General features: G+C 56.1%; 1 protein-coding gene across 2 annotated transcripts in view; it reads right to left on the reverse strand.

Moving 5' to 3' along the window:
* Positions 1–13,057, reverse strand: part of ACSF3 (acyl-CoA synthetase family member 3) — a 50,544-nt gene extending 37,487 nt beyond the window's left edge. The window contains exons 1-3 of one of the 2 annotated variants that reach the window (XM_041770897.1): positions 12,931–13,057; positions 7,464–8,156; positions 6,179–6,334 (exon numbers count right to left, since the gene is read on the reverse strand). In XM_041770897.1, the coding sequence (XP_041626831.1) occupies positions 6,179–6,334; positions 7,464–8,144 (837 nt within the window). In that variant the 5' untranslated portion in view covers positions 8,145–8,156; positions 12,931–13,057. Of the gene's footprint in view, positions 1–6,178; positions 6,335–7,463; positions 8,288–12,930 lie in introns of both variants that reach the window. The other variant, XM_041770896.1, reaches the window with a different exon arrangement.
* Between the last annotated feature and the right edge of the window lie 9,640 nt (positions 13,058–22,697).

The following is a 22,697-nucleotide window of genomic DNA, read 5'->3' on the forward strand; positions in this document are numbered from 1 at the left end:
AGCTCAATTTGAAAAGATTTTTGAATGACCAACAAGCACATGAGAAAGTACTCAAAAGAAATGCAAATTCTATAACAAAAATGAGGTAGCAGGGCACATGCAGGAGGGTGGACGAAATGCAAAAAGCCTGGCAGGGGTGGAGCTCTGCCACCCTTGTCACTGCTGACAGAAGCAGAAAACAGAAACCACATTTTGGCAGTTTCTCATAAAGTCAAACTACATGACTCCACAACCCAGTAATCCTACCCCTGTGTATTTACCCCAAAGAAATGAAAATATACATCTGTAGAAAAACTTCAATGGAATGTTCCCGGCTGTTTTACTCATAAAGCCAAAATGGACACCACCCCAATGTCTACCAACAGGAAAATGGATGAGCAGCAGTGGGACCCCTGCTGATGAGGAGGCATTAACTGTTGTCAGGTGGATGTGGATAAATCTCAAAGATGTCATGGTGACAGCATGCCATAGTCACAGGACTATGGCCACTGTGAGTCCAGGACGTGTAAGGTTCAGGAACAGATCAGTGGTGTCATGGTAATAAAATGCGATGAGGTGGCTGGAAGGCACAACAGACCTCCAGGCAAGATGGGAACATTTTAGATCCTGAGCCCAGAGGGCCCACACACATTCACCACAACATAGTGAACTATGTATATTGAGATCCCATGGTGTGTGCACCACATCTCAACAAAAGGAAGCGGAAATGCACACATACTCAACACCCACTGAAATGGCTGGAAGTCACATGACTATCAATGTCAAGTGTTGGTGAGAACATGGAGCCACTCTCACCCCTTGCTGGTGGGCGATTAAACATACAGCTGTCCTGGAGAACTCTTCCACAGTTTCACCAAAATTAAAGATGTGTCCGGCCTGGTGGGCGTCCAGCAGAGACCCAAGAGAGGTGTCCACAAAAAGATCCTTATGAGAATGTCCATTGCAGCTTTATTCATAATGTCCCTCAGACTGGAAACAACCCAACATCCTTCAGGGGCAGCATGGACAAGCAAGAGGACAAAACATAGCAACACAAAAGACCAAGTTACAAGTGATGCAGTGTGAGAATACATCTCAGTACCATGCGATGAGCTAAAGAGCACAAAGGAGCATGCCCTGTAAAGCTCATGCCCACAAGAGCATGTGGAAGGCGTCCACAGTACAGGAGTAGGGCCAGTATTAGCTCTGGTGGGTTTGGGAAGGGCACTGAGGCAGGAGGAGACCTTCTGGGGTGAAGAGAATGTCCACTGTCTTCATCCGGGTGTGGATGGCTGCAAGGTGTGTCACAGACATAAAGGCAGATGTTGCACACCTAACGTACATACAATTGAACGTACGTAAACTGTTATCAATGAAAGTAAATGCAGCCATGACAACATGCCCCTGCAGGCAGACATTCACCATCATAAAGTCTCCCCACCATCACCACAGCAACACAGAAACCCAGAATCTCATCACCAATTCTCAGGAAATACAGGGGACAGGGAAACACGTTTAATGACGCTATCGGGATGCAATCTGCATAAAACAGACTTTGCCAAGTCTACAGGACCCACAGCCTGATTTCTTAAACAAACTCAACATGCCAGGAAAACAGAGAGGAAGGAACCTGCAGGGGAAGCCACAAGTGGTGTCTGCACGAGGCAGGCATCATTTAGATCTAATCCCAACACAATGGAGACTGAGGTGGTCCTGGCGGTGAGGGTACTGCTGGTGACACATGACAGCAGAGACTTGTTCTTTACTCCATGATGACAGTGCTGTCAACTCTAAGAAAAAGCATCCTTAGCTTTTAGAGATGCAGAAATCATCTGATAGCTGGCATTCCTTTCAAACTAACCTTGACACGGGAGAAGGTGTTTCCAGCTCAAACAAGAATGACCCTGAGTCAGGAGCAGCCGAGGCTGGGCAAAGGCACATGGGCATTCCTCTCTCTTGTAGATGTCTGAAACATTACCTACTTTAACAAGTTTTAAGATTATGATAAAAGGGTTTAGACTAAATTATCTCTCTAAAGGCCTCTAAAACTGATAATGTACAATTCTTTACAGGCAATGAACTGAATACTTATTAGTCAGAAAATACTAAGAATAGATGTTCAACTAAACATTTGGCATGACTGAGGAAGTTCACTTAGGTGGACATGACCCCACTTTATTACTGAGCAGAGAAACGAGAAGTGAAGATAAAACATGGCAAGCTTCCTGCAATCCACACTTCCTCCTGCTGAGTAGAGAGGGGACAGACCTAATAGCTCAAAACCAGGGGGTACCAAGCAGCAAGCCCAGCAAGGACAGGAAATCCATGTGGATGGGACAGCTGCCTGACAGGGTCCTCACAGCCCTGGCGTGGCCATGACCATGACCTGGGCCTGCAATTCCATCTCTGCCCCCCACCATGGCACTGATCCGACTACACCTAAGGTCCCTTCCAAGCTCTGGAATGCAGACTTGTTGGAAATTCCATGTGGAGCAGAAGCGTGGGTCTGTCAAATCAGTGCTGTCCTGGGCAGCACCCTCATGGCCACCTGTCACTGGGGAAGGTGCGGCTTTGGGAGGACTGAGGCCGAAATGAGTGTGGATGTCCTGATCTGGCTGAGGAGGAACTGCCTGATGCCACATAGCATTTAAATGCACGGCTGACCTGTTGCAGACCCCGTGGGGAGGGGAGACCCCCATTTGAGGCCTACATGACTCCCGGCCTGATGAGTCCTGACAACACCCTGAACTTGGCCAGATCTTACCCTGCCCACCCAGGGCCTGCCTGTTACCAGCAATACGTGGACCAGAGGGCACATAACGGGACAGACTTCCACTGTACCACTTCCCAGGGAGGCACCGTGAGGGGGTTCATCCCTCACCTGCTGCCCTGGCATGAGAGGAGGGAGGGCAGGGCTCATGAGCTGTCCATCCATTCCGGGGTCCCATGGTCCTGGCCAGGCCTTCTCTACTGGCCGTACACGTGGTCCCCAGGCTTCCCACATGAGGCTAAAGGAAGGATGGAGCACATGGTCAGCCAAATGAAGGGTGCTGACCAGTCCTACAGACCTTCATGCTGGCATGTGACCCCAGCACACAGAGGACATCTACCAGATGCTGCCTCCTAAGGACGCCTGTCTCGGAATTTACCCAAGTCAGCAGAGGCAGTAGCTGCTGTCCTGAAGCATGACATTTACAGCAGCAGTGTCTCCTCCATGCTGTCCCAACGCATCCATAAACTAAAAACTGCACATTTGGGGGATTCCTTGCAGAAAACAAGCCTCCTCGGCCCTCCCTTTTATTCACAAAAGCATTTCTGAGGCAGAGAGACCACTGGGCCCTGCTCTGCCGTGAGATGTCACAGCACAGATCAGACAGCAGTTCCCAAATCAGGCTGCACCCAGGAACCCCTGGGAGCTTTAAAATTTAATGAGTTGGGGCCCCAGACCCCCTGGCTGCAGCAGTGTGAGGGTCACTCACCCTTTCCCCACATGGCCTGCTGTGTGGCCAGGACTGGAAAGCTGGGGTTAGGTCCTGGCCCTGGAGGGCTGCTAGGCAGGTTGGGCACTCCAGGCAAGGCTGAATCGGCCTAAAGCAATGACCCCAAGGATCAAACCACTACTCATTCTTTTTTGTAATCCTTAACAACACAGAAGGAGGTTCTTGTGAAGCTACTCTGGCCAAAAGTGGGCAGTGAGGACACCCCACAACCAGAGAGCAGAGGCAGGAAAACAGCTGCTGTCGGGTCCTGCGGTTCCTGTGCACGCCCTGCCCCTGAGACCCCCATTTGAGGCCTACATAACTGTAGGCACCCTGACACACACACTGCCTGGAAGTACCACCCACGCTCCACCTCTCACCAAGATGCCCGTTTTCCAGATCCCAGAATGAACCTGTTCTGGGGCCACTGGTCTCCCAGGGCAGCATGTTTAACCAAGGGAAACGGTGTCCTGGGCAGGGGGTGACCTGGCAGCCTGCATGGCTGAGCCCCTGGGAGCAGTGGTCTCAGTGCTCAGAGCCCTGACCTCACATGACTGGGGTTCTTGGGGCATCCTCCTACCTCATCTGTCTGGCACAGCCTCTGCCCAGCAGACAGGTCCGTCCCACAGCCCTACCCTGATTTAGTGCCTTTGGTGGAAATCGCCCCCTCTATGACGTGTGGTGACACTGGGGAGTCAGCCCCCAGGAATCCATACAGATGCAGGAGAGACTCAGCCTAATCAATAGCCATACTTTGTCCCTCAGGTGGTGACAGCAGGCTGTCGACCCACCCACCTTCCTGCCTGTCTTCACATCACTGCCATCTCACCAGACCACATCACAGGGCATGGAGAGCCACACTGGGCTCAGTGGGGTGACCTGTAGAGCCCAGGACCCCAGGTCGTCTAATACCATTACAGAAACCTGGCCACAGCTCTAAATGGGTTCCTTAATAGAGGCCTAGACTAAGCCCAGTGTCTGAAAGTGCAGCACCTATGAAAACAATCCTGAGCCGAAATCCTGTAAAGCAAAGCAGTAACCACTGTTAATTTCTACAGACAAAATGTCTGGCATTTCCAGGCCCCACAAATAATCTGAGGCTTTTCTGATACCTTAGAATACATCTTGCTAATGGATGCAAAAAATAAAGGACAGACGCTCACAGACAAACATGTACATACAAGCCCAGAGCTCTGCAGGAAGTGATGAGGCTTAAGCCCCTGATCCCTGCCCTGTTCCAGGAGACAGGAAGGTGGATGCTGCTGAATGCTGCTGATGCTGGAGACCAGGGACTCTGGCTTCCCAGGGCCCCTTTGTGAGGAAAGTAACAGGTGACCAAAATGCAAGCTCCGAGCTGCTGGGCAGAGAATCAGACAGACCCTCCAGGGGGCAGAGAGCCTTCAAACAGCTGGAGTAGGGATCCCTGGGTGGCGCAGCGGTTTGGCGCCTGCCTTTGGCCCAGGGCGCGATCCTGGAGACCCGGGATTGAATCCCACGTCGGGCTCCCGGTGCATGGAGCCTGCTTCTCCCTCTGCTTATGTCTCTGCCTCTCTTTCTCTGTGTGTGACTATCATAAATAAATAAAAATTAAAACAAAACAAAACAAAAAAAAACAAACAAAAAAAAACAGCTGGAGTGCTAGGTGAGCACCGGCTGCAGTGTGTACTTGGTCCCTGCCTGCTGGGGGTGGTCTACCCTGCTGGGGACAGTCCACTCTGTGGGGATGGTCCACCCTGCTGGATGGCCCCTGCACAGCCACCAACTCATGCAGCCTGTGCACACTAGGGGCCCGGGCCTGTGGTTTCCTGTACTCTCTGCTTTGGCAATCCAGCCATTTTGTGATTTGAGAACTAGTATGGAGACCTGAACACAAAGGTTTTTTTCCACATCCTCCTTTTCAACCTTTCACCTGTGAATAAAAGTTCTATTCACCATGTAAGTTATAGTGAAAATCAACAAAAATCTCAGGTCTCTTTCAAAGCACTGTGCTTCACGGCCTCCCTGCGGAGTGGCTCTTCCCAGGACACGTGCGTGCAGACCTCAGCAAGGGCACTCTGTGCAGAGCCCAGCCTTGACCACGACAGAGGTGACATAGGCTCACAGAGTATCCAGCGGCAGGTCAGCATCTGACCCAGGTCTCTCCTCCCTGCACAGTGGCACCCTAATCACTGCATGCTGCTTAGCCCGGCTGGGGGGTGGTGGGGACAATGTGCTGGGGGGCATACCAGAAGAGCAAGAGAGCCCCCGGCTGGACCTCCTGCTCCAGGACAAAGGAAAGCTGGTGTGCTTGGCTGAGCAATGGACCCAACGTCCCATCTAGTCCACATGGACATGTCACCTCATGTGGCAAAAGGGACTCTCCAGACATGGTTTAAGGTAAGGCTTCTGAGAAAGGAGGGTCCCCTGGACATGCAGGTGGGTCTGATGTGATCACAAGGTCTATAGGAGGCAGGCAGAGCAGGGGGAAGGCAGCTACCACAAAAGGGCACAATGGTGTCAGAGGCTGGAGGCAGCAAGGAAAGGCCTCTCCAGGCGCAAGCAACCCTGCCCACACCCCAACTTTCATGCCACGAGACCATGGAATTGACTTTAGAACTGAGAGGATCAACGTATGTTGTTTTAAGCTCTTCTAGTTTGGGATAATTTGTTCCAGCAGCAACAGGGGACTGGCACAGCTGGCAAAGTCTATACTGCAGAGTGGGGCATCTAGTCCAACTTACCAGCTGAGCATTGAACTCAGGGAGCATCACACAGGTGGCCCCCACCCAGAGGGGACAGAGCAGCTTGTTTACCACGCCGTGTACATGGTGCAGCGGGAGGACGTGCAGGATCACATCGTGTTTACTCCACGCCCACTTGTGGACCAGCCCCGTCACCTGTGGGATGACAGCACAACCTCAGACAGGAGGGAAGGAAGGAAGCCAGCAGGCCGGTGAGGAAGAGGAGTGGGGAGGCTCACATTCTGGTGCCCTGCCCTTCTCAGCCTCTGAGGGTGACAGTGGTCATGTGACCATGGGTGTGTTGGCTTACTTTCAGACTCCCACATCCAAGAACACTGCTGGACACGGTCAGGGCTTAGATGGGAGGGGGGTGTCCCAAGTCCTCCACGTATCTTGCTGGCTCTACCGCCAGGCAGTCAGAGGTGCTCCAGCCCGCCCGTGGGATCCTGGGCCTTAGCAGAGTCCACACTTGAACCCAATCACCCACCCTGCACCGCCTGTCTGGTTCTGGTGCCTCCCTCATCCCAGCTGAATGGTCACAGAACCCAGAGTTGGGTTTCTACCATATGCTTAGCTGTTACTGAGGAGCAGCGTGAAATGTGACCAGTGGAATCTTCTGCAAAGTACCAGTGAGGACGGCGCCCCGCATGCCTCAGTGACTGCTGTGGCAAACACATGTGACATACTTACCCCCTTGCAGAGACCAATCAGCAGATGGTCTCTCTGGACAAGTGTGTCTTCTCTGTCTCCTTACAGAGCAGACCTATCAATGGTGCCTTGCCTGCAGCCTGGACTCAGTTTACCCCAATGGAGGGGACCGAACTAGCCTGAGACCCAAGGGCACTGACCTCATACCTGATCTTTGTGGTTCTGAGACTCTATTTTACTGCTCCAAGCATACAAGAGTCTTGCTCGCACATACTCATATTTTTTGGAAGGAGGAAGGATATAAGTTATAGGTAAATAAAGCAGCTGGGGAGCTTGGCTGAGACACCGAGGCCACGGAACAAGATCCTTGAGTCCTGTGCGGGGGTTTCCCAGGTCAGGCCTATTTTGGTGCTGTCTCTGGAACCCTCACCATTGCGCACGGCCACAGTGCCATCCACTTGCTGCATAGCCCTGAGGATGCCTTGGTGGGCCCATGGGTCCCAGGGCTGCGGTCACTTCTGGCCACACACGTCAGGGAGGGTCGGCAGAACAGTGGCAGCTATGGCACCACAGAGGAAAGGAAAGGCAAGCAGACCACCACCCAGGAGGCCTCAGCATGAGGCGCGCGAGCACTCACCATGGCCCTGATGTTGTGGTGAGTGCTCAGGACTCCCTTGGGCCTCCCCGTGGTCCCACTGGTGTAGATGATCATGGCACCACGGTCCCTCCAGTTCCGCTCCCAAACCTTCCCCTCCCCAGGCTCCTCGGCCGCCGCACCATAAACCGTGGACGAGAGAGGCAGCAGTGGGACCCCCAGCTTCTTGACCACTGGGCGCAGGAGCTCCATGTACTCCTGGCCCGCAAGGACCACGGAGCTCCGGGAGTCCCGGATGAAATACTCCAGCTCGGCTGGGGGGTGCTTCTTGTAGAGGGGGACAGCAATGCCTCCGCTCATCCATGAGGCCCACTGTGCAACCACATAGGAGACGTCGTTGGAGCACAGGAAGGAGACCCTCTCCTCCTGGAGGTCCCCGCCAGTGCACTCGCGGAGCCTGCACACCTCCTGGGACAGGCGGAGGCTGTGGTAGTAAAGGTCCTTGTATGTGTGGTGGCCATACTGGTCGATGAGAGCAATCCTGTCTCCAAAGGCCAGGGCGCGGGTAAACACAGGGGCGCTCTTGTCAGGACAGGCGGCTGGGGCCGTGTGTAGGGGGCTGCTTCCTCCGCGTCTCAAGGGAGTCGGCCAGCGGGAGGCCACAGCACAGCGCAGGCGCCAGAAGGACATGGCCAGGTGGCCCAGCGTCACACCTATAGACATCCACTTGGGTACCTGGGGCGGGGCCAAAGAGAGAGGAGCAGTGCAGGTTACTGCCACCAGACCTGTTCCACCACAGAGCAGTGTGTGGGACACCTGGCCAGATGGGGTCTGCCTGGCTTCATCCAGGTATTTCAGGTGCCGTCCTGAAACAGGAATTTGCAAAATATATGAGATTCTAAAACAACTAAATTTGGTAAAACCAAGGAAAAGCAAATTCAATGCCCTTAAAGTAAATTCTGAATAAAATCTGAGCTGGGAAATCACGTGCAAAGAGGAGTAAGTCCCGAGGGCCGCCAAGCACCCATTCTCTGTCCACCAGCGGGCAAAGCCTGGAGCCTCTGGCACACAGAGCTCAGATTCGCGGCTCGCTCCTGCTCTGCATGCTTCCCACAGGGAGGGCATTTGGCAATGAGGTGGCCTGAAGAGTCTCAAATAAAGTGAACATATGTGTCCCAAGAGTGTCAGCTTGGGTTTAGGCTAAGACATGATTCCTCCCTCTCCCCCGGCTAACATGACGATAAAATAACAGCCCAGTGTGGCCAGAGAGATGGGAGAGCCTGCTGGGAGAGGCTGTGGCTAGCCAGCCACCTACTGGAATGTCCTGAGCGCCGAGAGAAGGGAGAGCCAGGCAGCTTCCTGCGGTCTGTCTGAAGCTCTGGCCTTTGAGGGCCATTCTGGCTCTGTGCCCATGTCCTACTCTGGGACATGGCCTCACAGGGACATGACCCGAATGGGTGCACACTGTCCACATGGCTTCTGCAAGGATGGCAGTTTATAACCGAAGTTCAGCCCCATTCCAGAGGTCAGGAGCCTGCCAGCTACCCTGGACTCTGCCTCCTGTGTATCCAGAGTCAGGGTAGCCTTGGAGGTCAGCCACAGCCATTCACCCTGGCTTGAAATCCCCACCTGCACAGCTCCTTCAGGGGTTACCGTGCCTCTCTCCCTGGGCAAGTGCCCTGCCCCCTTCTGGGCCCCATGACCTGAAGCACATGAGTGCGCACACTTGCTCCTCAGGCATGTCTCATGAGTACCACTCGACCCTGACAGTGAGAAGGCACCTCTCAAACTACGAGTCTGGGCCTCATGACCTCACCTACCACCCTCTTAGCAAACAAAGAGATCACCTTTGACCCCATGTCATACACAAAAAATTCATAGCTGCTTAGCCTCCAGGTCAGGGACAGAGCCCAACCTGCACCATCCCTCCCGCAGCGAAGCACACATCAGCTCAGGACCACACACCCACCATTCCCATAGGCAGAGGGCATTCCCGGGCCAGAGGGCACCTCTGAGTGCTACGGGCTAGTGGGATGCCTGGTGGCCCACCACACTGTCAAACAGAAGCCGTACATCTTGTGCCCCTCCTGCAGGCTCAGCAGAACAAAGACGCTGAGGAAGGACCCTGGCAGGGGCCCGAAGTGCCCCAGATGCCTCCCTCCTGCTCCGCCTCCCCTGCCCTCCACCCCCCACCCCAGGGACACAGGGCGAGGCCCCTTTCCCATCAGCAGGCTCGCTCCCTGACAGATCCACACTTCTCTCTCTCTCAGTAACTTGCTACAGGGGGAAACTAATGTGTTATTGTTTGTTATGTGCGCCAAACAGCTTTGTTCTCTGTTCTTAATTTAAAAACAGATTACACACAACACTTTATAATTACCTAACAAAACAAACAAGCTCCATGGCAATAAGAATTGCCAGAACGGGGGGTTATGCTTTGAACGCGAGCCCCTCAGTGAGCTGGTTCTGGTGCCATTTATTTTTTAAAACTGGAGATGCTTCTGCTTCAGCATTAGTATTTTCTTCTACACACAAAAGACAAAAAACAAAGTTTTCTGGATGGTGGATCTACAGGGTGTTTGTAACTATCTATAGCTCTGATTTCTCAAGCGATAGGAGCAAACAGCCAGCAGCGAATGGCATTCTTCTATTCATTAGAACTACTGGTTCCTAAACAGTTTGTGTCGACAGTGACATCAGCCCTGCTGCCTGGACACTGCGCACCTGCAGAGAAAGCCAATTTGGGAAGGAAGGGCCGCCAGGTGCCAGCACCTGAACTCACAGCGGGTAGTTCCAGGAATAGATGCCCAGAAGAGGCCCTCTCAATGCTCCCCCAGAGGTGCTCGCCTGGAAGTGCTCGCCAGGTGGTGCTCGCCAGGAGGTACTTGGCAGGGAGACCACAGTCTACCCTGAAGAGATTGATGTTTTGGCTTGCTCAAGGCAGGGCCCAAATCCCCTGACCTTGAGGACTTTAGCTTTGTTCTGTTAATGAGCAAGTGATTTGGGGGTCACATACCTGAGAGACTCACAAGCCGCTCTGAAGGGATGGCCCCATCCTCCCACACGTTCTGTGGGAGAATAAGCAGCGCAGCCTCTCTGGAGGGGACTGTGGTGATATTTACCCAAATTAAAAGTTACTTTAGTTGTGAGGTACCCCCAGGTCCAGAACGCCCAGGAAGAGACCCCACCTTCCGATCATGGGGCCTCATTTGGTCACAGGGCTGGCTCCCCATCTCCCCTAGCAGCACAGCCTGGAGAGACACGGCCACCAAGGACATGCAGTGAGGCCATGGGGCTTTCTGTCTCAATGGCCCAACTTCACAAAACTGGTCTCTGCACATGGGCCAGCCCGGGAGAAGCAGCGTCACTGTGCAGCAGTGCAACAGAACCTCAGCCAACAGCACAGAAACCCGCATTTTGGGAAACAGAGCGTCCCCTCCTCCCCCCGGGGACACACTCAGATTGCCCCAGCTGCAGGTGTCCGGCCAGAGACGTGGCAGAGACCATTGTTACCTTAACTGTGAGACTCCAGGGCAGACCACCAGCGCACGTGGGCCTCTCGGAAGCCTTGCCCAACACGCAGCGCTGCACCTGTGGTCTCCCTCAACACACACCTGGGCGTCTGCCCCATTCCTCCTGGTTTCTTCACGTGTGGAAGCCTTCATGTCCCCATGTAATAACAAGACTGTGGCACAGCCAGTGCAGGGACCATCGGCACGCAAGGGGGACCCAACGGCTGCAGCACCATTAGCCTGGTGCTCGCCAGGGAGCCCCACGACAAAGATCACTTCATAAGTGATACTTGCATTCAAACGAAGGTGGCTGGTTTCGAAATGAATAAAATGGCACCTGATGGGCCGACGCCAGCCTGCCCCTCAGAGCCTGAACATAAAGTGGAGCCCAGCACTTTCTGTCGTCTGCTGCCTCAGTGGCCTGGGTGCGAGTGGACCGCATTCTCCTGGCGGCGGAAGGCATTCATTTCAACACCATGCCTGCGGGTTTCGGGGGCTGTTTTCAAGGTTATGTTTTTAAGTGACAGACTTAAAACATTCACGCTGCATTCATGAACACTACATTCAAATCAAAACACTGAAAGGGAAAGACACATGCTTAAACCCATATCCGTATTAGGAAGTCAAAAGCCGTCTCAAAAATGCCATAACAAACCATGAGAGACACCTAACTCTGGGAAACGAACAAGGGGTGGTGGAAGGGGAGGTGGGCGGGGGATTGGTGACTGGGTAACGGGCACTGAAGGGGGCACTTGGCGGGATGAGCACTGGGTGTTATGCTATATATTGGCAAATCGAACTCCAATAAAAAATAAAAAGAAAAAAAAGAAGAAAAATTATCCAAAAAAAAAAAAAAAGCCATCTGGAGGGATAAGGCTTGCAATCCCAAGTCTGGCGTCCACTCCAACGACTGAGTCGGCCTCGACAAGGGTAGGTGCCGGGGCATGGGCCCTCTGGTCCGGGTGGTCACCTCCCACCACCGCCCCCATGCTCCCACCTGGGCCCCTGGCACAACATCTCCCCACATGAGGGCTCTAACTCCTCACCCCTTCTCTTCCCAGCAAAGTCTTCAGTCTGGATCACAGTCTCCCCGGCCTCCCAGAAGGGGGCTGCTCCCAGGGCCTTCCAAGCACCTGGCCCCCTGCGGTCACTGCCCAAAACCGGAGCCCCTGGCCCACACACGGGGGCCAGCCTCCCAGGTGTGCAGGTGTACCCCCCCACACCCAGCTGGCCCTCCCCTGTCACGCCCATCCCAGCCCCGGCCCCCAGTTGTCCAGGTGCACCCCCGCACCCGGCTGGCCCTCCTGTCACGCCCGCCCCGGCCCCCAGGTATGCAGGTGCACCCCACACCCGGCTGGCCCTCCCCTCACGGCCCCCAGGTATGCAGGTGCACCCCATACCCGGCTGGCCCTCCCGTCACGCCCACCCCAGCCCCCAGGTGTGCAGGTGCACCCCCACACCCGGCTGGCCCTCCCGTCACGGCCCCCAGGTGTGCAGGTGCACCCCCGCACCTGGCTGGCCCTCCCCTCACGGCCCCCAGGTGTGCAGGTGCACCCCCGCACCTGGCTGGCCCTCTCGTCAGGGCCCCCAGGTGAGCAGGTGCACCCGCACCGGCTGGCCCTCCCATCAAGCCCACCCCGGCCCCCAGTTGTCCAGGTGCACCCCTGCACCCGGCTGGCCCTCCTGTCACGCCCGCCCCGGCCCCCAGGTATGCAGGTGCACCCCATACCCGGCTGGCCCTCCCGTCAAGCCCACCCCGGCCCCCAGGTGTGCAGGTGCACCCCCGCACCCGGCTGGCCCTCCCGTCACGGCCCCCAGGTGTGCAGGTGCACCCCCGAACCCGGCCCCCAGGTGAGCAGGTGCACCCCGCACTGGGCGCAGGGTGGGGAGCGGGGAGCGGCCTGAGCGGCACAGGAGCGGCGGCCCGGCCGGGTCCCTGCACGCGACCCCGGCCACCTGCGGGGGTGGGGGGTGGCGCGGGGCGGAGGGCGCCCTACCTGGCCGGAGGGACGCCCGCTCCTCCTCTCCCCGCGGCTCCTCGGGGCCGGAACCGGAACCGCGGCTGCGTCCCTCCCCAGCGGGTCCTCCGGGAGCGGCGGCGGCGGAGGCGGCAGTTCCGGCGGCGGTTCGGTCCCCCGGCTCCCCGGCTCCCCCGCCCCGCCCCGCCCCGCCCCGCCCTCGTGCCCTGCGGCCGCGCAGCCTGCCCCGGAGCCGACCCTCCCGGAGAGGCAGCCTGACGCGAGACCAGTGGGCCTGTGTGCTGGGAGAGAGCGGCTCCGGAGCGCGGGGAAGTCAGCCCGAAGCAGCCGCAGGGCTGCGGCTGGCTCCTGCTGGGGCGGGAGGGCGCCGGCCCACGGGGGGCAGCTTCCCCGTTCTGCAGGGCAGGTGTGACCCTAGAATTCTTAGGCCGAATCCTAGGCGCCCCGCCCCACCCTGAGATGCTACCAGCAGGCCGACCCCAGGAGGTGCTTGGTCATGGGGACCCTCCTGCCCTGACAGCAGAGGCCCCGGGGCCCCCTTGCCCTTTGGGGGGACACAGACCTTGAACCGGGAAGCGGGTCCTCAGCGAGTCCGAGTCCGCGGGTGCCTTGGTCTCCAGCTTCCATCTGGGGGACTGTCCGCAGCAGCGGTCGGGGGGCTCCCCACCTCGCCTCTGTGCCGGGTCAGACAGACTCGTCCTTCCTTTCCACCTCACGTCCAGTCCTGCCTGGTTCTCCTTCAGAACCCCTCTGGGGCCGGGAAGGCCTGACTTCACTCCGGGGACTGAGGCAGCCCCCTCCTGGCCCCAGCAATAGACGGGCCCAGTGGAATTCTGAGTCCCATCCCCACTGCCCCCGGGGGAACCTCCACCTGCCGGCATCCCCGGGAACATGGAAGCGGTGGACTGTCTGCTGCCTTGGCTCCTTTGGGAGGAGATGTGGATAATCCAGGGAAAGTCTGGGCATCCAAGAGGGACATAGGAAAGGATCAAGGGAAGGGGGGGTGACTCCCTCAAAGACCATGGGAGGACGCGTGGCCATGGCAGAGCATGACATCCTAGGAGGCTGTTCCCTGTAGCTTTTACAGATCACAGCAGCACAAACCCGTATACGGTGCTGACGCACCTTGGCGTACTCATGTCTATGCTGACTCTTGGAGGGATGGGGTGCAGGAAGGGTGTAGGGGGAGGGCTGAGTGTCCACCATGGGAGCACTCAGTGACGGGTGGCTGTGGAGACCATGCAGGCAGATGGAGGTAAGTTGTGTCGCCTCTGTGGGCAGAAAGGGGACAGTGGTCCCTCAAACTGTGTGGAACTGTGATAAACAGACTACAAAAGAATTCCTAAAGGGGGTGGGGACAAGGACTTCATGTAAACTGCATGACTCCTCAGACCTCGGGATCACCTGCCCAGCACAGCCACCGTGGCTGTATTCTCACCTCTGGCTCCTACACACCAAAAGGACCCCCAAGGGAGGGCTCTCCAGCAGGCCCACTGGGCAAGGACGTGGGTCACCATCCACACGGAAACTGTCATGGCCCCAGCCTCCCCTGACCAGCACAGGGCCTTCAGTGTCTCCATGGGCCCCTGGCCTCCTGGAGGTTCATGAGATGGGCGGGTGGGTGTTGCAGGCACTCGTGTATCCCCAGCTGTGTTGCAGACACACAGGGATGTAGGCACTCCCGTGGCTCATGGGCTGCGGGGTGGGGGTGATGCTGAGTAGGTGGACAGGTTGTATGCCGTCTGTGGTTGTGGCCTCAATGTGGCCCCCCTGCCAGAGTTCACATATTGAAACTCTGCCCCCTATGTGAAGAAGTGGGGTCTTTGCGAAGCAATTAGGACAGACGAAGGCGTGAGGCAGAGCCCCATGATGAGTCCCAGAGAGCTTGCCTCCTGTATGCTTTCCGCTGTGTGAGGACACAAGCAGGCGACAGGCCCTGGCCAGGAAGCCGGCGCCCAACTGTTGGCCTTCTATCCCTCAGGACTTTGGCCGGACCGTGGGAAGTCAAAGTCTGTGGCACTTTGTCAGGGCTGCCCATGCTGGCTGAGGCTGACAGTAAGTGCTCTCTAGAATCAAGCCCGGCAAGGTGACCACGACGGCTTTCAAACATGGAGGAGACTCTGGGGCCCCTCTGGGCAGGTGCTTCCAAGCAGGGGTCCAGGTAGTGAGGCAAGGAGCTGTGTGACTGTCAGGCAAAGGGCAAGACTGTCATGACTGCCTTGCACCTGTCCCCACACACGAACAGGGAAGTCCTGTCGCCTGTCCCTGCTCACATGCCTACCACATGATGGAGCTGGGATTTCGAACACAGAACCCAGTCCTGTCCCTCTGCTGCACTCCTCCCACCTTCTCATGGCTGTGAGGCTGGGTGAGCCACCAGACATGTGTGTCCCTTGGCTTAAATTGAGACTCTACCCCACACAATGCCAGACCAATGACTTCCATAAGAAGTCCTCTCCATGAGGTGTGCCCTCAGAGATATTCATGGCCTGGCGAACACTGGGTTGCCATGAAAAGACAAGAGGGAAGCCACACAGAACCCTAGAACTGCTTATGACCACCTATGTTCTAAAAAAAATAGCATAAAGTACTTTCTCAGGGCACCGGGAGGGCTCAGTCGGTGAAGCGTTTGCCTTCAGCTCAGGTCATGACCCTGGGGTCCTGGGGTTGAGCCCTATATCAGGCTCCCTGCTCAATGGGGCCTGCTTCTCCCTCTCCTCTGCCCTAACCCTGCTTGTGCTCGCTATCTAATACATAATTTTTTTTTTAATGTACTTTCTGGGGCACCCAAGTGGCTCAGTCAGTTAAGCATCTGACTCTTGATTTCAGCTCAGGTCATGGTCTCAAGGTCATGAAATCAAGCCCCACAGGGGGCACTGTGCTCAGTGCAGAATCCACTCGACATTCTCTCTCCTCCTCCTCTACCCCTCGCCCCACTTGTACATGCGCTCTCTCAAATAAGTGAATAAATCTTTTTTAAAAATAAAGAAGTACTTTAAAAAATCCTAACATTCAAAAATTAGAACACAAAATTGCATGTGTGGTAGGGTTTCCCACTGCATGTGGGCAAAGCATATAGGACAGCATGAGAAGTGGAAGCAGGCGTGTTCTGAAGGGATGAGCTCCTGCATGGCCCCCCAGCAGCACTCTGAGAGCCACACATGCTCCTCAAACCTGTGAATTGGTGGGGGAGCTGAATCCTACAGCTGGCAGGCCCATGTCATCCAGGGGCAGGTGAGCTCCTCACCTCCCCTGGAGACCCCCAGAGTCTCCCAGAGGGAGACTCCTACCTGTTCCAAACCTAGGTCGCCCGTGGATCTGACCCTGGGAAGAGGGGTGCCATTGGGAGGGAGTTGGGGTGCAGGGCCTCCATGAGGCTGTGTGGCCCTGGCCACCCAGACTGCTCCTGGTTCCAAGCAGAGCCCCCAAGAGCGTAAGGGGATGTGGCCCGATGCCCCTCATCCACAGAACAGTAGGGGCAGCCCCACCTCCGTTCCTGGCACCCTCCAGCTAGGAGGACGGCGGGGCCAGGATGCTCCCAGCTGCTCTCAGACACTAACCACTGTTGCTGGTCAGCAGCCCCTCCACAGAGGCCTTAGAGTGGGTGCTCAGGATGTGGAAGTTAGAGGATTAGGGTGGCTCCTTCAGAAGGCAGATGGCGGGGCAAGTGGTACCCCAACAACGCGGGCAGAATCAGGTGCAGCCCAGCCTCACCCTGAGGCCCCCAGTCTACTCCCAACCCCTAGCACTCTCCAGAGGAAACCAGAGCATTCTGGGAATGTGCGGAGAGGCTGGGTAGGAATCACGGCCCCCTCCCCATAAGTTTGTTCACACCCCCAGCTTAATGATCCCAAACTGCTGGGGACACCTGGGTCGCACTTTTTCACTTGATTAAAGCAAAGCACAGATCTGGCTGGCAGCAGCTTCCACAGATAGGGAAACTTGGTGATGTCTGAACACATTCCCTTCCTGCCATAGGCCGGCGCACTGTGGCATGGGGAGCGGGTGTCGGGCCCTGGATGCACATATGGGGGTGGGCTAGCCTGCAGCGCCTGGGGGACCCGTTCTGATCCCATTCACACTGTCAGCCTCCCACTGCCTGTGCCCATGCACATCGCCTCCCGTGACTGGGCTGGCCTGTGTCAACACCAGGTTTGGAACGGCAGTGTGTGACTTCTGGGCGAGGTCATACGAAGCATTAAGATTCCATCCTGCTCCTGGTTAGCTGCCCACTTGGGGGCCACTGGCAGCCACGTTGCAGGACACTGAGTGCGTGAGGCCTCCTTCCCACAGCCACACGGGCAGTCCCGCTCAGGCCTCCAGATGAGCCAGTAGCCCCTGCCGACCTTCCAGAGCAACATCCGAGGAGGCCCTGCATCAGCCCGCCCCACTGAACCTCTTCTGGATTCCTGACCTCAGAAACTGTGTGAGACCATAAACACTTGTGAACTAGTTCCAGGGTGATCTGAATACAGCAATAAAGGATGAACACCCTGGTCCAATCAGTTACAGCTGTGTGACATCTGACAGATTAACTTCTCTGGGTCTGTTCCTACCTGAGGTGAGGTGCCTACTTCAAAAGGATATTGTAACAGTTAAGGAATATTTTCCATGTAAAGCTCTCAGCACCGCCCACGATATGGCCAAGGCTGAACAAGTAGTTTCTCTCATCGTTACACAACGTCTACATAAACATGTGCTTCTTGGAGTAGGGCGGGAACAAGAGAACCTCCATTCAGACAGGTGGGTTCAAGGCAGGTGTTCTGGGAGCAACATCTGAACAGGTGCTGGAAGGACAAGCAGGACGAGACATGGGGAGGAGGAGGAGGGCAGGCAGGGCCCGCTGGGAGCAGTCCTTGCTCAGGGGAAACTGGACCCAAGCAGACTGTGGAGGGCAGCTGGGGTTGCATTGGCACTGGCCGGAAAGAATCTGGAAGTTACATTGTGGGGGCAGAGGCTGGAAGGAACCGCACCGTGTGGCACTTCGAGGCCAGGCCACGTCTGGTTCCTGAGGTGTGCCCGCGTGAGGAAGGTGCTCAGAAGACAAGGATGAGTGAATGGAGCCCTCCTGACTCTAACATCTGGTCACCCCAAAGCACAAGCTGCTGATTATTAAGGAGGGTGACTGGTATTGGTAGGAACTGCCATCAAGACCACTGCCACCAGGTCAGTGATTGACATCACAAAACCCAGGAAACCACTCTGGCAGATTCTGTTGATAACCATTGGATGAACATTAGCCAGTCTACTTTCCTCTGGATCCTGTGTTCACGTTCCCACCATCCCTGAGTTGAGTGCTTCAAGGAAGGGGGGCCCCAGATGCCCAGCCCTGGAGGGCAAATCATCACTGTCCCAAGCCAGTCACAATGGGCTCATTCTCCTTGTGGAGACTCTGGTCATGAGATGAGAGGGCAAGCCTGGGAATGTTGTTCTCACCAGTGAAAGCCAGATGCATGGGAAGAAGCAGCCCCCACCAAGCCATGGTGGATGCTGTGTCTGTGATGTCTGGAGCCACTACAGCCATCTTGTAACCGTGAGAAGCACCATCTGGAGAGGGAGCTAACAGAAGAGGCAGACAGAGCCTGAGTCCTGGGCCATATGCAGAGCCAGTGCACTTATCAGGGACTGTCCTGCCTCTGGACCGGTGCTGAGGCGAGCTAAGTAGCTTTGGCCACTTTGAGTTTGGTTTTCTGTTATTTACAGTTAAGTTCCCTGAAGGTGGCAGTGGGAGGAAGGACAGGCTCATCCCTCCTCAATGCACAGGGACCAGGGAGGAAGAAGTGAGGAGGGGCCACACCGCTGGGGTTCAAACCCTACAACACAGCCCAGAGCTGCAAGTATGGACTGTGATCCCCACTCCCAGAAGCAGGGTTTGGAGGCTGGGGAGCCTCTCGGCTGTGGCAGGTGGACCTTTTGCTCAGATGGGGAAGCCCTCAGATCAAGGCCAGAGGCCAGGGATGGGCAGAAATTCATCCCCTCGGCGCCTGGGTGTGGCTCCTGGGCAGGCACTCCACGTGGGCACCGCTGCGGCGCCCGCCACGCATCCTGTGCTCTGCAAGATCGCAACCACCTGCGTAAGAACATACCATTGTTTTGCCTTTTCCAGAGTTGGCCTTGCCCTGCAGCGCTTTGAGGGGCTGAGCCAGAGCCCGATGGAGGCTGCAGCGCCAAGACCTTGGCAGCTCACACACAGTCAAGGAGACCCAGCTTTCCCTGAGACGGTCCTTCATGAAGCAGCAACAACGACTGTTCATACTGAATCATCTTCTAGTGTCTTCTGTGATAAAACAGGAAGTACACAGGGACCACTTCTCTAGCTCTGGCACTTAACTCCCTGGTCAGGCTGCCTGCACTCAGGAACGTGCAGGTGGGCTATGTCTGCAAGTGTGTTTCTGGAAGGGCTGGCCTTTGCGTCGATACCTGCGCACGGGCCTTGTCCAGTCCGCCAAGGGCCTGAGTGGAACGAGGTAGAGGGAGGTGAATTTGCTGTCTGTGTGGGCTGTGACATGTACCTGCTCCTGCCCTCAGACTGGTTCTCTGCCTCTGGATATGGCTGGATCAGAGCACCGCAGGCGCTCTAGCTCATGCACAACAAACCGAGGGACGTCCTGGCCTCCATGAAGGCTGAGGCGGTTCCAGCAACAGGTCTCCTGGTGCACACACACCTCCTGCTGCTTGTTTCCCGGAGAACCTGCGTGATGCACCTGCACACTTCAGGAAGGTGGGTGTCGTGGGATGAGCACATGGGCTAGGAGGGCAGGAGGGGCCATGCGGTCATCCCCAGGCCCACTGACAGGCCCTTCGAAGGGAAGGGAGGCGAGGCCAGGGGGCACTGGGAGGGGGCTCAGAAACAGATGCAGACGTGGTGTGGGACAAGATGAGGGTGTCCGCAGAGTGAGCCACCGGCTGGATTCATGTTCACTGAGGTCTCCTACCTGCAGAGCCTGCCGCCCCACCCCACCCCCCGCTCTCTCAGTAGGGCATGCTGATGCCTCCCCACGGGCCTCTGCACCACACAGACGGGTGAGCCAGGAGTCGGGGGACCACGGGACTGAGCTGACTGGAAACAGAGCTAGGGTGCACAGGGGCATTGTCCTTATGTCTTTCCTCCTACTTTACTGGGCTTCTGAGGACAGGGCACAAAGGAGTAGTCACCTCAGCTGGATCATTCTTAGGTCCTGCCTCTTAACAGTAGATGTCCTAATTCCCCCCCCCCCCTTTTTTAAAGGAAGACTCACCCTGAGATCAGATCAGAGAGGGTATGTGAACTGTCAGGATGCACAGTACCTGGCCTGTCGTCCAACAAGACACAGAGCAGGACCAGCGGTGTGCAGCATAGGCCCCAGAGGAACAGAGGGAGCTGCTGTCAGCAAGGTGAGTGCCACAGGGAGCTCTTGGACACGGAGTGGGAGCCACACAAGACACCTGGATACCCGGACACCTGCATGGCCTTTTTCCTGTGGTCAAACGTGAGCTGAGAGCTCCAGAGGGGACAACAGCCCACGGTCTCACTCAAGATTCCACAGCTCTTGAGTTCAGGAGGGTCTCGGGCTGCCCAGAACAGAGCTGTGGGGCTGAAGGGTGGGGAGATGGTGTGGGCTTCAGAATATGTTTACTGTCAGGAAACAAGAGGCCCAGGAGAGCTTCCCAGCAGTTCCAGAGCCCAGCTCTGCCCAGGCTCACACCCACCTCCGGGTTCAGCATGGTCTTGGGGCTGGAGGGGGACTGAACACAGTGCTGGCCCCTAGGGGAGCCCAGAGCCGCTCCTGGGCCGGGGGGTGGCTGACCTCACACCCTCCTTTCCAAGGCCTAGCCTTGGCTGCTGGTTGTCTCTCTATTCTCTGCTGGAATGATTGTGGAATTCAGGTCACTCTGGGCTCCACATCCCCTTTCCAGACCCACAGCAAGTCATGTCAGCCACGTTCCCGCTAGGTTTACCTTGGGTGGTCTCGGGGGAGCAAAGTGGCCCTGGGCCCCATCCTAGCACCTGCCTAGCTCCTGGCCTCCCAGCAGGGGAGGCTAACAGCGTGGGCTATTGTCAGAGGCTAGAAGAAGTTGTCAAAGGCTGGTGGGTGGTAGGGCCACCCCTCACTGGGCTACTGGCCATCAGCAAGGAGCCTGGGGCTTCCATAGTCTTCTCCACCCTTCTGGGGTCCCCACAAAGCCCCTTCCCGGGAACACTTCTCCCATGCTCATGATTTTCATTTCAACACTCCTGAAACATATGTACACTGGCAGTAGGGGCATCTGATTTCATAAAACGAACACCTGAGCAGTCTCAGTCCTGAGCCCAGCCCATTCCAGAGTGGGCTCCATGTCAGCCAGTCCATGGCACAAATGCCCTGTGCTTGTACTCTCCCTGCTGCCCACTGGCCCCTCTGTGCCTCAGTCCCCCTTCTCCAAGAGCAAGAGGTGGGACCAGATGGTCCTGTGCCCTCCCAGGGCCTTTCTGTGCAAGACTCTATCCCATCCCTGCCCCCTGATCCCTACACTGGGGAGGGAGTATAGGGGCCAGCTATCCCCTGGCATCCTTGGTTGCCATAGCCGCAAAGGAAGACCAGTCCTTGGCCCAACATAATGGCATCCACAGAGGCTGCATGCAGAGACAGCTGGGCCTTTGGTGGACTGGACAAGGCACAGGCAGGACAGTGACTATAGTGACATGGGTAGTATACTGAACCTTCACCCTGGGTCAGTGGGGGCCAAGGGACTCCATAGAATCATCCCATATGGACTTCTCAAGCTCACAGAAAGGCCACAATATCCTGCCTTTAACAGTCAAGGAGAGTGGGGCAGGGACACTTGGAGTGGGCAGCAGGCTTGTGGGGGAGACTCAAAGGCACCATTACATTAAACTAGTCAGGCCTCTGATGCTCTGAGTCCCTGCTCTACCACTGGCTGGCTGTGCAGCTTCAAGCAAGTTATTTATTCTCTCATGACTCACTGTCCTCATCTACAATTGGAGATAATCAGTGGCTAATTGTGAGAGTTAAATGAGTTAAGCTATATAAACTGCTGCCAGCCGTGGATTAGTGCTGTATGCTAGATATCACCACTACCACCATCACCACCACCATCATCACTGTCACTACTACTGTCACCATCATTACCATCACCACCACCATTATCACTGCCATCACCATCACCACCACAACCACCATCACCACCACCATCATCACTGTCACTGCTACCATCACCATCATTACCATCACCACCATCATAATCACTGCCATCACCATGACCACCATGACCACCATCATTGTATCAGCTGACTGTCAGCTTTCTTCCATACTAGTTGCATGGTCTCAGGTGAACTGCTGACCCTCTCAGTGCCTCAGCTTCCTCTCCTATAAGTTGAGGTAACAACATCTCAGCTCCCAGAGGATTAATCCTCCTCCCTGTAAGGATTAAAGTACTAACCTGTGCCCATGACATGACAGTGCACATTGGGTTGGTGCCCTCTCTTGCTAGGAATGGAAATAATCTGTCCTCCTTTGATCTCAGGGACCTAGGAGGCACCTACTTTACAGATGGAAAAACTAAATTGGGGAGCACAGGTTCTGGCCAAGGACTTAGGATCAGTAGGTGGTGGAGCTGGGAGAAAAACCTGGGATTGACTGGAGGTGGACTCTGTTCACATCCCTTCCCTGATCTCCTGAATCATACCCTGTGAGCTTGCCAACAACGAGTGTGCTGGCAGGGCTGGTCTGGCTGGTGCCTGGGCATCAAGACTACTCCAGGCTTCTCAGGGCTTCTCAATGCAGCAGCCAGGGCAGAAAGCCTTT

This window comes from Vulpes lagopus, chromosome 10 (genome assembly GCF_018345385.1).
Source record: "Vulpes lagopus strain Blue_001 chromosome 10, ASM1834538v1, whole genome shotgun sequence".
NCBI lineage: Eukaryota > Metazoa > Chordata > Mammalia > Carnivora > Canidae > Vulpes > Vulpes lagopus.